The sequence below is a fragment of the Fringilla coelebs genome, assembly GCF_963513975.1.
Source record: "Fringilla coelebs genome assembly, chromosome: 1".
Classification (NCBI taxonomy): domain Eukaryota; kingdom Metazoa; phylum Chordata; class Aves; order Passeriformes; family Fringillidae; genus Fringilla; species Fringilla coelebs.
The window spans coordinates 23,860,622-23,873,233 of NC_140028.1; the positions used below are offsets into that span (position 1 = coordinate 23,860,622).

The 12,612-nt window shown below is 39.7% G+C and overlaps 1 protein-coding gene across 2 annotated transcripts in view; it reads right to left on the reverse strand.

The window, feature by feature from the left end:
* PTDSS1 (phosphatidylserine synthase 1) overlaps positions 1–12,612 on the reverse strand; it is a 28,602-nt gene that overhangs the window by 15,109 nt on the left and 881 nt on the right. For both annotated transcript variants that reach the window (XM_084212140.1, XM_084212139.1), the window contains exons 2-5: positions 7,849–7,940; positions 6,302–6,346; positions 4,049–4,173; positions 869–1,027 (exon numbers count right to left, since the gene is read on the reverse strand). In XM_084212140.1, coding sequence (XP_084068266.1) covers positions 869–1,027; positions 4,049–4,173; positions 6,302–6,346; positions 7,849–7,940 — 421 coding nt within the window. The remainder of the gene's footprint in view (positions 1–868; positions 1,028–4,048; positions 4,174–6,301; positions 6,347–7,848; positions 7,941–12,612) is intronic.

The window sequence follows — 12,612 nt, forward strand, 5'->3', positions numbered from 1 at the left end:
CAACACATTATCTATTCCAATAATCTGCCTTCCAACAAGGAGAATACTAGACACCTGATGCTGTGTCAAATTGAAGATGAGAGTTGTGTGATGAACAAGAATATGAGTGAAACAAATCCAAATACATTCTTTTCCAGAGGGAAAAAAATAGTACAATACTAGCTGAGGTGTTTTTGTGAAAACCCCATCTTGAGCAATTTCAAGATCACTTAGAAACCACAGTATCAAAAACATATTTTGAAGAGGAACTCACAGCACCAGGATTTTCAAACACAAAATTTAATTTTAGATTAATAAATCCTTATCTATGTTTCTAAATTTACAAATGCTTTGTCAGATAAGCCAAGCATTCTCAAGGCAGCAAGCTTTACAGAAAACTGATTTTAAAGACTATGTTCAGATGCTTACATCAAGAAGATCCTGAACTCCATTTCACTTGTACATAATGCATGACTATACACAATGTGTGGTATTGTTGTTGAGGTACAGGGACCAAGAGAGTAGATCACAGATATTTCAAGGTGAAAAAGGAAAACAGTTGCTCTGAATCAGGAAATATGTGAAGTAGAGAAAGTAGTATGATCCCCATAACAGCAGAAAATAAATTATGGATGGCACAAATAGGCTGACCTAGACTTCCTTTCTATTCAAGCAGTAATAAATCACTTCCATAAAACCCAGCTTGTTGTTGTCTATTCATTCAGCTGCATAAATTATTCAGCATCTGGTTTATAAGACTTAAAAGGTAAACCTAGACCTTTTAAGTATAGGTTTAGTAGAGAGCCACCCTTCTAGTAACATTCACTCTTCCCCCAAGAACAATTCACATCTCTTACCTTTGCTGATAATTAAGATGACAGTGGCCTACCTCAGTGAGCTCCCAGGTGATGCTAATAGTCCAGCAGAGCCCATAGCTGCGGATCAGCAAAGCCTTCATAGCCCAGCCCCAGAAATGTCCAAAAGCAAATATATCAAAGTGGCTGAGGATTCTCTCCCAGGTGATAACATGACAGTTCACTGCATACTCCTGTTTTAAAAAAAGCCCAGAATAAAATTACTCCATCAACACACAACTTCAGAAAGAAGAAACATCTTTTCATCCAGTGCATTAAACCTGGAATTATAAGGTATTAAAATTAGCATTATTTCATTTTCTTATCCTTCTAAACTGTGGCAGAAAACTTCCAGCATTAAGACTCAGTGCCATCACAGTACAGCTCTAATTTAAAGGGAAACAGAATGGACGTTGGTGCCTGAAGAAGAATGTATTTCCTAAGTGACAGAGAAGCAACAAAAACAATAATTCCATAACAATAAAACCAGCAAACAATACTCCAGAAAATACTCATTTGCCTTTCTCTGGAGTCTTGATTTGAAATAACCACCTTTCTCCACATTCATGCTGTCTGGTACTCAGATGTGGCTCATTAGTGGCTAATCCTCCTCAGTTTCTGATGTAGTGTTACTTATGTCATTGTTTACTTGAGTATCTTTTGTGTCTTATTTTCCTCATGAAAGCAATTTCCCAGAACCCATTCATATTGAGGACATTCAGTCACAGGCTTGGATTGAAAAAAAAAATTAGGGGAAGATCAAAGGGAACTTGCAAACTTTTTTTTTTGCAGATGAGCAGCAGATTCCTTAAGAATACTAATTAATATTCTAGTCATCAATGACAAAGGAACCAGGCTCTCAATATGTTGTACAGCAAGTGCTAGAAGTCACTGCTCAAAAAGAAAAAGTATGCCCATGAGAAGGCTGCAATTGTGGGGTTCTGTCTTATCACTGGGCACAAACTGAACTATTCCTAACAGGAAACACACATTTTAAAAAATCTCTGCTCTTCATTCCTCCTAAAATACACATTGCCACCTACAGGTGACAACTCAGCACTGCTCAGTGCTGTTAAATCAAGAATACTCTTTCAGGCCAGAACTATTGCTAATCCTGCACAAATGAACACTAATCAAGTTGAAGATGAGATAGCAGCGGAAGATTTAAATCCTGGCCACCACAAAGAGAAGAATGCACATTTTCATATAAATCTGTCCATCAGCAGGCAGCTAAGTCCCACTGTGGGATGACTGGAGTTGTGTAGGTTACTCTTAAGTAACCCTTACTGCTGGTGCTTTCTTGTGCATGCCTGTGCTGCTGGTCAGAGAAGGGTGCACTACCTGTTCTAAGGATGGTAAACCTGCAGCTTTAGTGCACCAGGAGAACTGAAACTGGCTCCTTTGCCGGCACGAGAAGCATGGAATACACCACAGAAGGTGCAGGATCCTTGCTACACCACGACACCTATCATGAGTGAACACAATGAGGGCTACTCCAAAGGTTTTTCCATAGCTCTTGCTTTTTTCTTTTATTTTTACTGGGGCTTTTTCCTCTCTATCTCATTTTTCCAGCTCAGTTCTGCCAGCCATACAGTGAAATGTGTCGAACTTTTCTTTCTACCCAAGCAACTTTGCTAGTCCTGCGCAAGTGACCAAGCTGCCACCTTCATTACAGGTGCACTTTAAAAATTTACTCCAACTTCAAATGACAATATCTGGATTGCAAAGCAGACCAGGGCAAGTTTCCACTGACTGCTACAGTCAGGGAATCTGCTGTACTGTGGTTCTGTGCCAGTAGTAATACAAGACCCCCCCTGGTTAGAATCTATTTCTAATTTAGATGACAGGAGAGCCAGGTGAATCTTACAAACCAACAAACTCCTTGCCTCAGCACCCTCTTGTTGCTCAGCAACACCACTGACACCAGTGCTGGGGCTCCATTTAGCCATATGTCCTCCCCCCATCCTAAGGGCAGGCTGCCCTCACCTCTCCAGCAGCACAGGAGGCTCCTTGCAGAACCCGAAGTCACAGCCCAGAGATGCACAGCACGTACTGCTGACAGGCTGAGGTGCAGTACCTGAAGCATGCAGTTTTCCAGGCAAGGAGCCTGCATGCAGCCCTCACCATCAAGCAGCCAACATGAGCTTACTGCCCTGTAAAGATTTCCATTCCCCCATGTGCTACAGGGCACGAGTTTGCAGCCACTGCTGATGAGGTGCTGTGCACTGATTTGCATAAGCAGTAATTTGCCACGTGTGAAAGACAACCAGTCAATTTCCCTACTCATGAGGCATGAGCCCTATAGAAGCACCTAGTAGTCAACAGATGACCATGGTGGACAGATGCACAAACCCAAGGCCAAGGGAGCATGTTGGTCAGATGGTGAGAAGCAATTTGATGCGATAGTGAAGAGGGCAAGATTGGCAACTCTTGCCTCGCCATGCAGCCTCCTCTTCTGCTTGGTGCCCGACTGCTCACACTGTGCTCTGCTTGCCTCCCTGCATAACTCACACCCTTCTCCCAGGCCTCCTTTTACAAGCTCAGCTCCCTGTGTGCTTGTCCCCACCTGAAGGGGAATGTTCTCCATATGGAAAACTCTTTGCAAGCTGCTCAGTGAGCAGAAGAACAAGCCTGGCCTTCTATGCCATTCCAGGTTATGGTCTATGGAAATAATTTCCCAATGGTAACAGCATCAGTGCTCAGTTGCTGACTGACTGGAAGGGAGCAGAGTCCTGCAGTTGCCATACAAACACGTACTCCACAAGCTCCATGGCATGACAGTAATGTACTAAGCTCAGAAAGACAAGATGAGACCAAAGCTCTTTGAGTGCAGCACTGTGGCATCAAAATCCCTGATCTGGGACACATACCATACAGGCTTCATTTAGATACTGCCTTGCTAAGTCTATTTTCAGTATCCATGCTCATATCTATTATCAAAAAGCATACAAAGGCACCCCACTGCAAACATATATCCCATTTCAAATTGCACACTCATCCAAACATCAACATTAGGAAAAAAAAATATTCTCAGAAGACTCTTTTTCACACCAGCTGATTTTAATGTAAATAAATTGCTGACACAAAGGACTTGTTGACTCTGTCAAATACAGGCGCAAACTTGCACTGCTCATGACAACAAATTCAGATTTATCCATTCCCACTCATATAAAACATGCCTGAAGTATGTACAATAAGATGCCATGGATACATACCATAATATCTGCTTCCCTTGTGGCATATCGAAGATTAGGGTCCAGCCAGTACATCACTGCTTTTACCTGCTCAAAGTTGAGGAAGAGCACGAACACCAGGAACAGAAAATAAAGCACACTGAGACCTGCAAAAAGACTCAGTTTTAAAATCATGCTCACTCACAAAACTGCTAGGAACACAGAGTTCAAAAAGCTCCTTTCAAACAGTTGTTCTTCAAATGAATTTCTATATGCAGCAGCTACATAAAGACAAGCTGAAGAGACACCAGTCAGATAGCAATGTCTGAGCACTCAGCCCTTCATATCCCCTCCTGTGGTAAGTGATACAACACATGCTCAACTGCATCAACAAAACCAGTCTAATCAATTTAGACATGTGTACTACAGGGCTGTGATCAGGAAGCTCCTTAGTAAGAGATACATTAGGATCCAGGATTGCATTAGCTCTGTCCTTTGCTTTAAGTATTCTTGGTCTCACTAATGTAAGTCCCTAAGCCTTTACACAGATTTCAACATAAAGATCTATTTAATAATGCACCTGGCATTTCTGAGCTGTGCTGGTAATAGAGAGCAATTATAAACTAATGCGTGTCTGAGTTACTTTTGTGAGTTGGAAAATTTGGTGCTTGAACCTTTTAAAGATAAATATGATTATTATTTCTTTTCATGCCACTATAAATTATGAAACACAACTGCATTTGGGAGTACCATTTTCCTCCTCCATTCTGAATAAAGATTTTTTTTTTTTTAATAAAAACTTATTAGAAGTTGAGTCCTAGGTGGAGCTCTGTGGGTAGATGAAGCTTTTGTTGGGATATCTTTACATTATTCACAAACTCCCAGATATCCAAGACTACATTTGGAGGAGGCATACAAACACTACTTCCAGAGCCTCAAATGTATCCTGCAGCAATGTCATGGAAGGCAGAAAGATTGATGTGAATAAACTTAGGATCTGCCATTCAAAAGAAACTGCAGCAATTCTAAAAAGGCCTTTTAAACTATAAGCAGGACTCACGTGCAGATAGCTCCCAGTGTACACCAGAAAGCAACTTTTGTTCAGAGACACACACATGCACAGGAAGTATCTATATGGTTCTGTGCAGTCCCTCCCAGAAACACAAGGGCAACAGATGTCACCCTGCTAAATGAAGCACAGCCTGCAGGCCAGGGAGCATCTGGAAATGTTGAAGATGCACCAGTCCTGCCCTTCATCTACCAAAGGGTTCTGAGAACTGAAACACAGCTGAATGAACCACACCAGAAGAAGGAGAATTACACAGAGAAAAATGCTGCTCCTGATTTTGCATGCAGCCTTTCCCCAAAAGTACAGGGGTCAAGCTCTGACAGTATCAACATCGAGAATGACCTTTCACTCTACATGTGGTAAAACTTGAAGTGAGCAGTAGGACCTAATGTTTCCAGTAGGAATAGTGTTTCCCAAACTTTCCAAGAAGCAGGTTTGTTTAATGAGTACTGTCTAATCAGCAGTATCCTCTCAATGTCAACAGATGAGTAATCAGCTACTTTGGGAACCTACTTATTTTTAGATATAAGGTGGCAGGAGAGAGGAACATTTAGTTTGCCTAAAAACATAATCATATACAGTCTAGCATATGCTCTGTAAACCCTGAATTATTTGAAAATAAAATTCCTCATGATTTTGCTGCATAATTCAGATGTTTAAGGAGCAGGATTTCACTTGTGAGTTTTGCAGCTAACAGAATTATTTTTGAACTGTTAATGCAACTGATATTTACAGGTACTTTTAATGCAATAAGTTAAGAATATGAATATATACAGGTCAAGAATATTAATAAATGTTAACCTATGCAATGTCACAATTTAGTAAACAGATAAATTAACAGCATATTTTGCCAATAAAGAAAAGAAACCAACTACTTAACTGTGTTTAGAAATCAGACAGTGTATGTAGTAGCAGGGATTGGAAGAGCTGACAGAAGGAAAGGTGTGGGGGAAAGAGATTGGGAAGCACAAAACAGGATTAAAACTGTATCAGAATGAATGATCCCTTTTTTGTGATTTCATTTACACCATCCTGCCACAGAGTGACTACAATGATATTCCCAAACATGACTAAGAATAGATTATAAGCAACTGCTCAGGAGCAGGAGGAAAGTGACATTCACACAAGTTTGACACACAATTATGTCTCATGACAATTCCATTCATCAGAAAGCTAAAAAGGCAGGTCCTGCAAAACTGATGCAGAAGTTGGAAACGCAAACTTACCAAAAACCATCCTCCACAGAGCAGGGTGAGGACGTGTAAAGGGTCCTATAGCAAAACAAAAAGCAAAAAAAAAGCTTATTAGGAGACAGTCAGTAAAAACCACAAAATTTGAGTCTATTGCATGTGACTACTTGGCATGAGCATGGATCAGTTCTTCATCAAACTACGAAATAAACCTGAAAGCTGGAGCTCTATGCTGTTAAAAAAAAAAAATCAGCAGATTTCAGAGTGGAAAAAGGAGACTGCCAGTTGGTAACATGAAGACAATTTTTCACTGTTTTTATGGAGTCATGTCCAGAACAGTTGTATGCTGTTTGTTCAGCAGACACCACATCTCAAGTGTCACCTGAGGATGTCCTGACCTGGTTTCCAGACTGCAGCTTGCTCCCAATTAAGATATCCCATACAAATTTGTCTGTGTTAACAAAGAAACAGGGTGCTTAGGCTTCAGATCAACAAGAAGTGTTACCAAACAGGCTCCTGAAATTTCCAAACTGAGCATTATATATAGCTGACAAGAAGGAAGACACGTATGCCCTTTACTGGTGTCAAATTATTTACTTTAGAGCCAGGGATGAAACTGATTTATTAGACTAAAAACCTCTCAGCTAATGTGAACAGCAGAGAAGGTAAATCTGATGAAACTGGAAATCATCTAAAGATGAAGCATACATTAAGGTAGCAAGAAGTGGCTCAACAAATATTTTCAGCACACACTGGAGACCACTCTTTCACCATTTTATGCATAAAGCTCCTTTTTCTCTGGCATTCAGTTTTTCAGGCAGCAGTTTGTGAAAAATGTGCATGTAGGATTTTTTAACATATGAGAAAAACATATTCCAACTCTGCAGTACAAAGCTGCCCTGAACACGATCATTGTTTTTTCCTGAACATTGCCAACTGTGAGACAGTTCAGACTTGACTCAAGAATCATGATTTTGCTGACAAGAATAAGCAAAAATTAAAAAACCAAAACAGACAAACCATGTATAAGCATTTTTTGCACAGAATTAAGTGACACACAAATGTTCTTACATTTTTATACTTTCTGCTCCTCACACAATTACCAAAACTTTCGTCCAACTTTAATTTCTACTGAGCAACTGTGGTTCTACATTGTAAATGCAACTTAAACCATTTTATTACTATCTTCTGGTAAGGTGTTGTGTCTGAAAACTTTTAGAATTACACTTCTCTTGAAACACAATGAGGCAAAGTCCTCCTAAACATTATTTAAGGGTCTGTTAGCATCATTACTTACAATCTGAGCTGCAACTGCACATCTGCAAATAGGACACTGATTTTGAGAACTTGACTTCCTTGTTAAATACAGACTATAAATAACAAACTATAAATAACACTTATCTCTGCTCAGTATGACTACAACCCATTTTTAGACTGTTCCTTAATATAAAAGAATTCAAATGAGTAAAGAAAAAATACACCGAAAATTGGTATTTAAATAAAAGCCAAAGTAAATATAGTGGCAATAAAGAGAAACTCACATTTAAAAAACATGAAGTACAAGCTGTATAAACCTTACTCACCATTAGGAAAAGCTAGAACACTGATGATTAGAAAGAAGAAAATCACAGAGAGGATACCCCTCCAAATATTATCCTCGGGTACAGAATCATCCCTAAAGAGACAGACAACACAGTATTAAAGTATATTATAAGGATGAAGTCAAAAGGCTCTCAAGATATATTATTTAAATAAAGAATACATGGAAATTAAATATAAGAAATATGCATGCCCATTATGTAACAAGTTAAGATAGTAATTGCACAGAATGATTTTCACACTACACTTCTGGATGTCTCTTTCTTACAAGAGGGTTAAATATTTAGTAAACATATGCAAGCCATTAGCATTGTTAGGAGTGTAGAAGCAATAACCATTTAACATAAGGTGAAAAAATCTTCCTGCTTTAATACTTATAGAAACATCATCACATTATTTTTACACAGCAACTTTTACTTTTACACCTAAACTAAAACCTTTTACACCTAAACTAAAACCTTTGGAAGCCTGGATGCAATTCCTAGGTTCCCTTCTGCTGTTTTGGTGGTACTTGCAATACCCTTCACTTCCCTTTGGCTATCCTCAACATCAAATGCCTGAGACGAGGGAAGAAATAATGATTACAATCAGTCTTTAGAAATAATGAATGTACAGTTTAGAATCTGTAACAGAGACACAGTACAACTTAGAAGATCCAAGGAAAAATATCAATTTGAGTTAAGATCTATTAAGCCAAAGCTCTGAATATAGCATCATGCATTAGTTGTGCTACTGTTACATTATAGCCAGAAGAGAGACTTACGAATTCAATTTGGAATGCCAAAGCAAACCTGAAAGAGCCCTCTCTTTTCAGGCACGTAGAAGATTAACAAAATAACCCTCACCTAACTTTTTTAACAGCAGACAGCTTCTGGGATACTGCAGTAGTACAAACTTCAGTCTATCACATTATAAACAGTGAATATTTCATAATATATCACCCACTACAACTAAAGTCAAAGTTTTACTACCTGGGTAGTTATCATGCACTTAGGACCAGTTTATTCATTTGAGTATATTTGTTTATTTATTCACAAGACAATAACAAAAGAATTCCTAGCAAACTTTGAAGGTATAAAGCTCTTCCTGGAAGAGCATCTGTTACATTTCTGGATGGTTCAGTAAAGAATCCATGACAGCATAAATGCTCTCCACATTAGATACTTGCTGCAGTTAGAAAATATTTCTCACTTAGCCAGATTATTTTTCTTTTCCTCAAAACTGAACTTTAACAGCTTTGCAGCAGGCTTTCATCACTGTGAGGCATTTAAGCAATGTGTTAGTTTAAATGTATGGAAGGAAAAAGTGCATTAAACACAAATGGTTTCTCTGCAGGCCTTAGGGACTCCCCACAGCATTTTTTTTAAACCATCTGAGCTCTGCTTTACCAGCCATTTTCCAGCAGCCATGATGCACAGGCTGACACTTTATACCAGCTATAAACTCCAGGTCCCAGAGCTTAACTCTGGCTCCCCTGGCAATCCCAAGACCCTACACCCATCCAGGGCACTTCCTAGCCAGAGCCTCTGGCTCTGACACCTGTGAGAGCAAAACTATATTCCTCTTTTAACACATATAAACAACACACTGGAACATTCTGTCATGGCTGCCACCAAGAGGATGAACTATTTTTTTTTTTTTTGATAGAACAAATAACTACAGTTGCATCACATCAATTCATCACAGCCAACAAAGAAGTGAAAGACATTTTGATCACATCACTTAACTGCTGTATCAGGTCAGACTAAAGGTCCTCACCTTTGCATATCAGGATTCTGAGTACTACTCAGTTTCAGAAAAGCTCTCCTAGTCATGTTGGCACCACTTCCCCTCAAAATCAACAAAGATGTATGCAGTGTTAAACTGCAATTCATTCCAAGTGAGTGGCAAGGCATTTTATTTTGGCTTCCAGATACATTTCACAAGGGATAGACATCCAATCTTCTTGCCAGAAGCAGGTAAGAACAGGTGTGAGCAAGAAACTTGCTTCTACGCACTAGCTGGTATAAGAATTCTAGTGTTTACCTGGAAGAACTATTTTGGGGAATGCCAAAGGGAAAGATGCAATCATAACAAGCTGCAATTGGGAAAATGTGCTAAATCATCTCCTCACCTAGCCCAAGAATTGTTGACTCTGATTTTGAAATACAAGTATTCATGCAGCAGAAGGAAGGTTTCTAAGGCTTACATAGGAGGACAGATGAAAATTCTCTCCATTTTAACCCACTTTACAAGGGCATTTATCAATTCTGTGGCTTTTTAGAGAAGAAATTTAAAAAAAACAAAGTGCATAAAAACTGCATAATCTTTATTCCTCCTCTGTTCTTCTACAGAGCACTAGATTACAAAAATGTCAACGAGTGAGTTATTAGATCACAAAAAAAAGGGGGGGAGATATTCAATTGAGGAAAAAAATAGCCAGGACACTAAATTTGGAATGTGGGAGAAAGAGGAAAAACATCTTCCATAAACTCAGCCAAATCTAAATACACAATAATCCAGTTTAATCAAGCCCATTAATCAAGAGACATGGAACACAAAAGCCCTACATCCTACAGGTCTTACTCCTGCTTCCACAAACCCAGGCAGCCTCATCCCAGAAGCCACTAGTCTGTCACCCTTCTCAGTCCTATTGTTGTGTCCCAGGAAATATCCCCTCCAGGACTCACTCCTGCCGGTTGCCTCTGGGCTCAGAGAGGGCCATCCACCTCTATCTAGGGTGGAAGAGGACAGGGAAAGCTAGAGCCACTCCCCACCTCTGCCCCAAGGCACAGGATGGAAGCAGAAGAGCCCATGTCTGCCTCATTCAGCAGGAAACAAAGAAGGAAGCTGTAATCATTGTCAGAAGCACTAGAAGGATGTGCTTTAAAGAAAATACCCTCTATTCCCTACTTTAATAAAGAAAAATTTAAAAATACATTTCTTTTGGATTATTGTTATCATCATCATACCTGAAGATTCCTGCTATCTGAAGTTCAGTTTCACCCTTATCTGTCAGTTCAAAGACAGTAGCAGCCGCTCTCAGTGATCCTGAGGAGGACTTCATGTTATGTATGGCTTGCTACACACAAGGGAAGAGCATTTCCTAAGTTTCTCAGAACTCTCCACATAATTCTGACACAAAGCAATTACAGAAGAGACAAGAATTTAAGGAACACAGAATTTCCTCTGTCTATAGTGAAGTTCCTGAAAAAATAAATTTTACTTCACAACATCAGCATGAATCTATCCTAGAAAATCCCCCACTCAACAAACTGCCCAGGAGAGCAACGGAACAACTGACAGCACAGGGGAAGCAAAGAATCACTTGTGACACCTTACAGGGAACTCTACAGGGCCTCGTGCCCAGGAAGTGGGAAAATGAACTTAAACACCACCTTATTGCATGAGTCAGTGTAGACTCAATGCAAAAAGCTGATAGAAAGGAGCACAGACTGTAAAAGCATGTGGGAAATTATCTCCTCTTCCCCAGTTTCTCAAAGAGTGTATATGGTTTGGATAGTGTCCCAAATGAGGCCCAGAGGCAGCACTCTGGTATCACTCAGGAGATCTACAAAACTCCTACAATAGTTGAAAACAGCAGAAGGAGGAGAAGAGAGAAAGTAAAATCAGAGTACCTTCTACAACCTGAGAAGAAATAAGAGGAGAGTTAAAGAGAAGTCAACTGGTGTTTAAACACAGGAAGTGAGGCAGTGATAGACAGAGAAAAGAAATTGAAACTGAAGAAGTCAGTTAGAAAGACAGCAAAACAAATGGAAAGACAAACCAGCAATCCTCTTGGAAAAATGCAAACAAACATCCAGGCAGTGAAGAGATTTTATTTAGGCCTAGAAGACTCCAAAGTGCTGAAATTGCTTCTTAGCTCATCCTCTGCTTGAAACAATTAATGGCAAAATTCCTTCCCCAAAGGTGAGCAATCCATTAATCCATTAATCCTCCAGAATGACACTGTGATGAGAATTTCTTAGTGAGTCAGAACTTTGACCTAAATTAGCCCTTCAGGGAGAAAAGTGATCAGGCAAGGGGACGAGGAGCACTTGCAGCAAAGGTCTGTAATTAAACATTGTAGCAGAGCACAGAAATATGTCCCTGATTTTGGAGTTAAGAAGGGATCCAAGTAGAACAAGGGATGTGCTCACCAAAAGTATCTCCCCTGGGGCCATACACAAGTTGAAACAAGAAAAGGCACACCTCAGACCATCTGCAGTTACACTATTTTACTTTTCCTTATGCCCCTGTCTCAACTCAAGCCAGGCTTGGCCATTATTTCACAGCTGATGAAAACTAAACATTTGGATTCTTAGAATAAGACAAGATTATACACTGAACTGTGTATCAGGCTTAGTGACAAATAATAATCTTACATCAAATGGAGAGCTGCCATGAATTAATGTTTTAAGGTCACTCTCAAGGGGGGATTCACCACCATCAGAGTTTAAGCCACAAGACCAGTGAAATCCATGACTGTGTACTCACAGTGCTACAAAAGTTTAAATGAGCCTCAAATGCACTGCACTACCCAGCCAAAACCTTGCAGGAATCGCTGCCTACATACTACACAACTTAGTCTACAGGAGGATTATACAATCATCTTCCCATCCAGTCGGAAACAATAAAAACCATACACAACTTCAAAAAAAAAGCAGGCTACCCCTCAGACTGCACTGCTATACCCTTTGTTTTCAAGCAAGGTTCCCGAAACACCTGTCGGTTCCTGGCAGTATGGCCATGAATGACTGCAGGGGTGA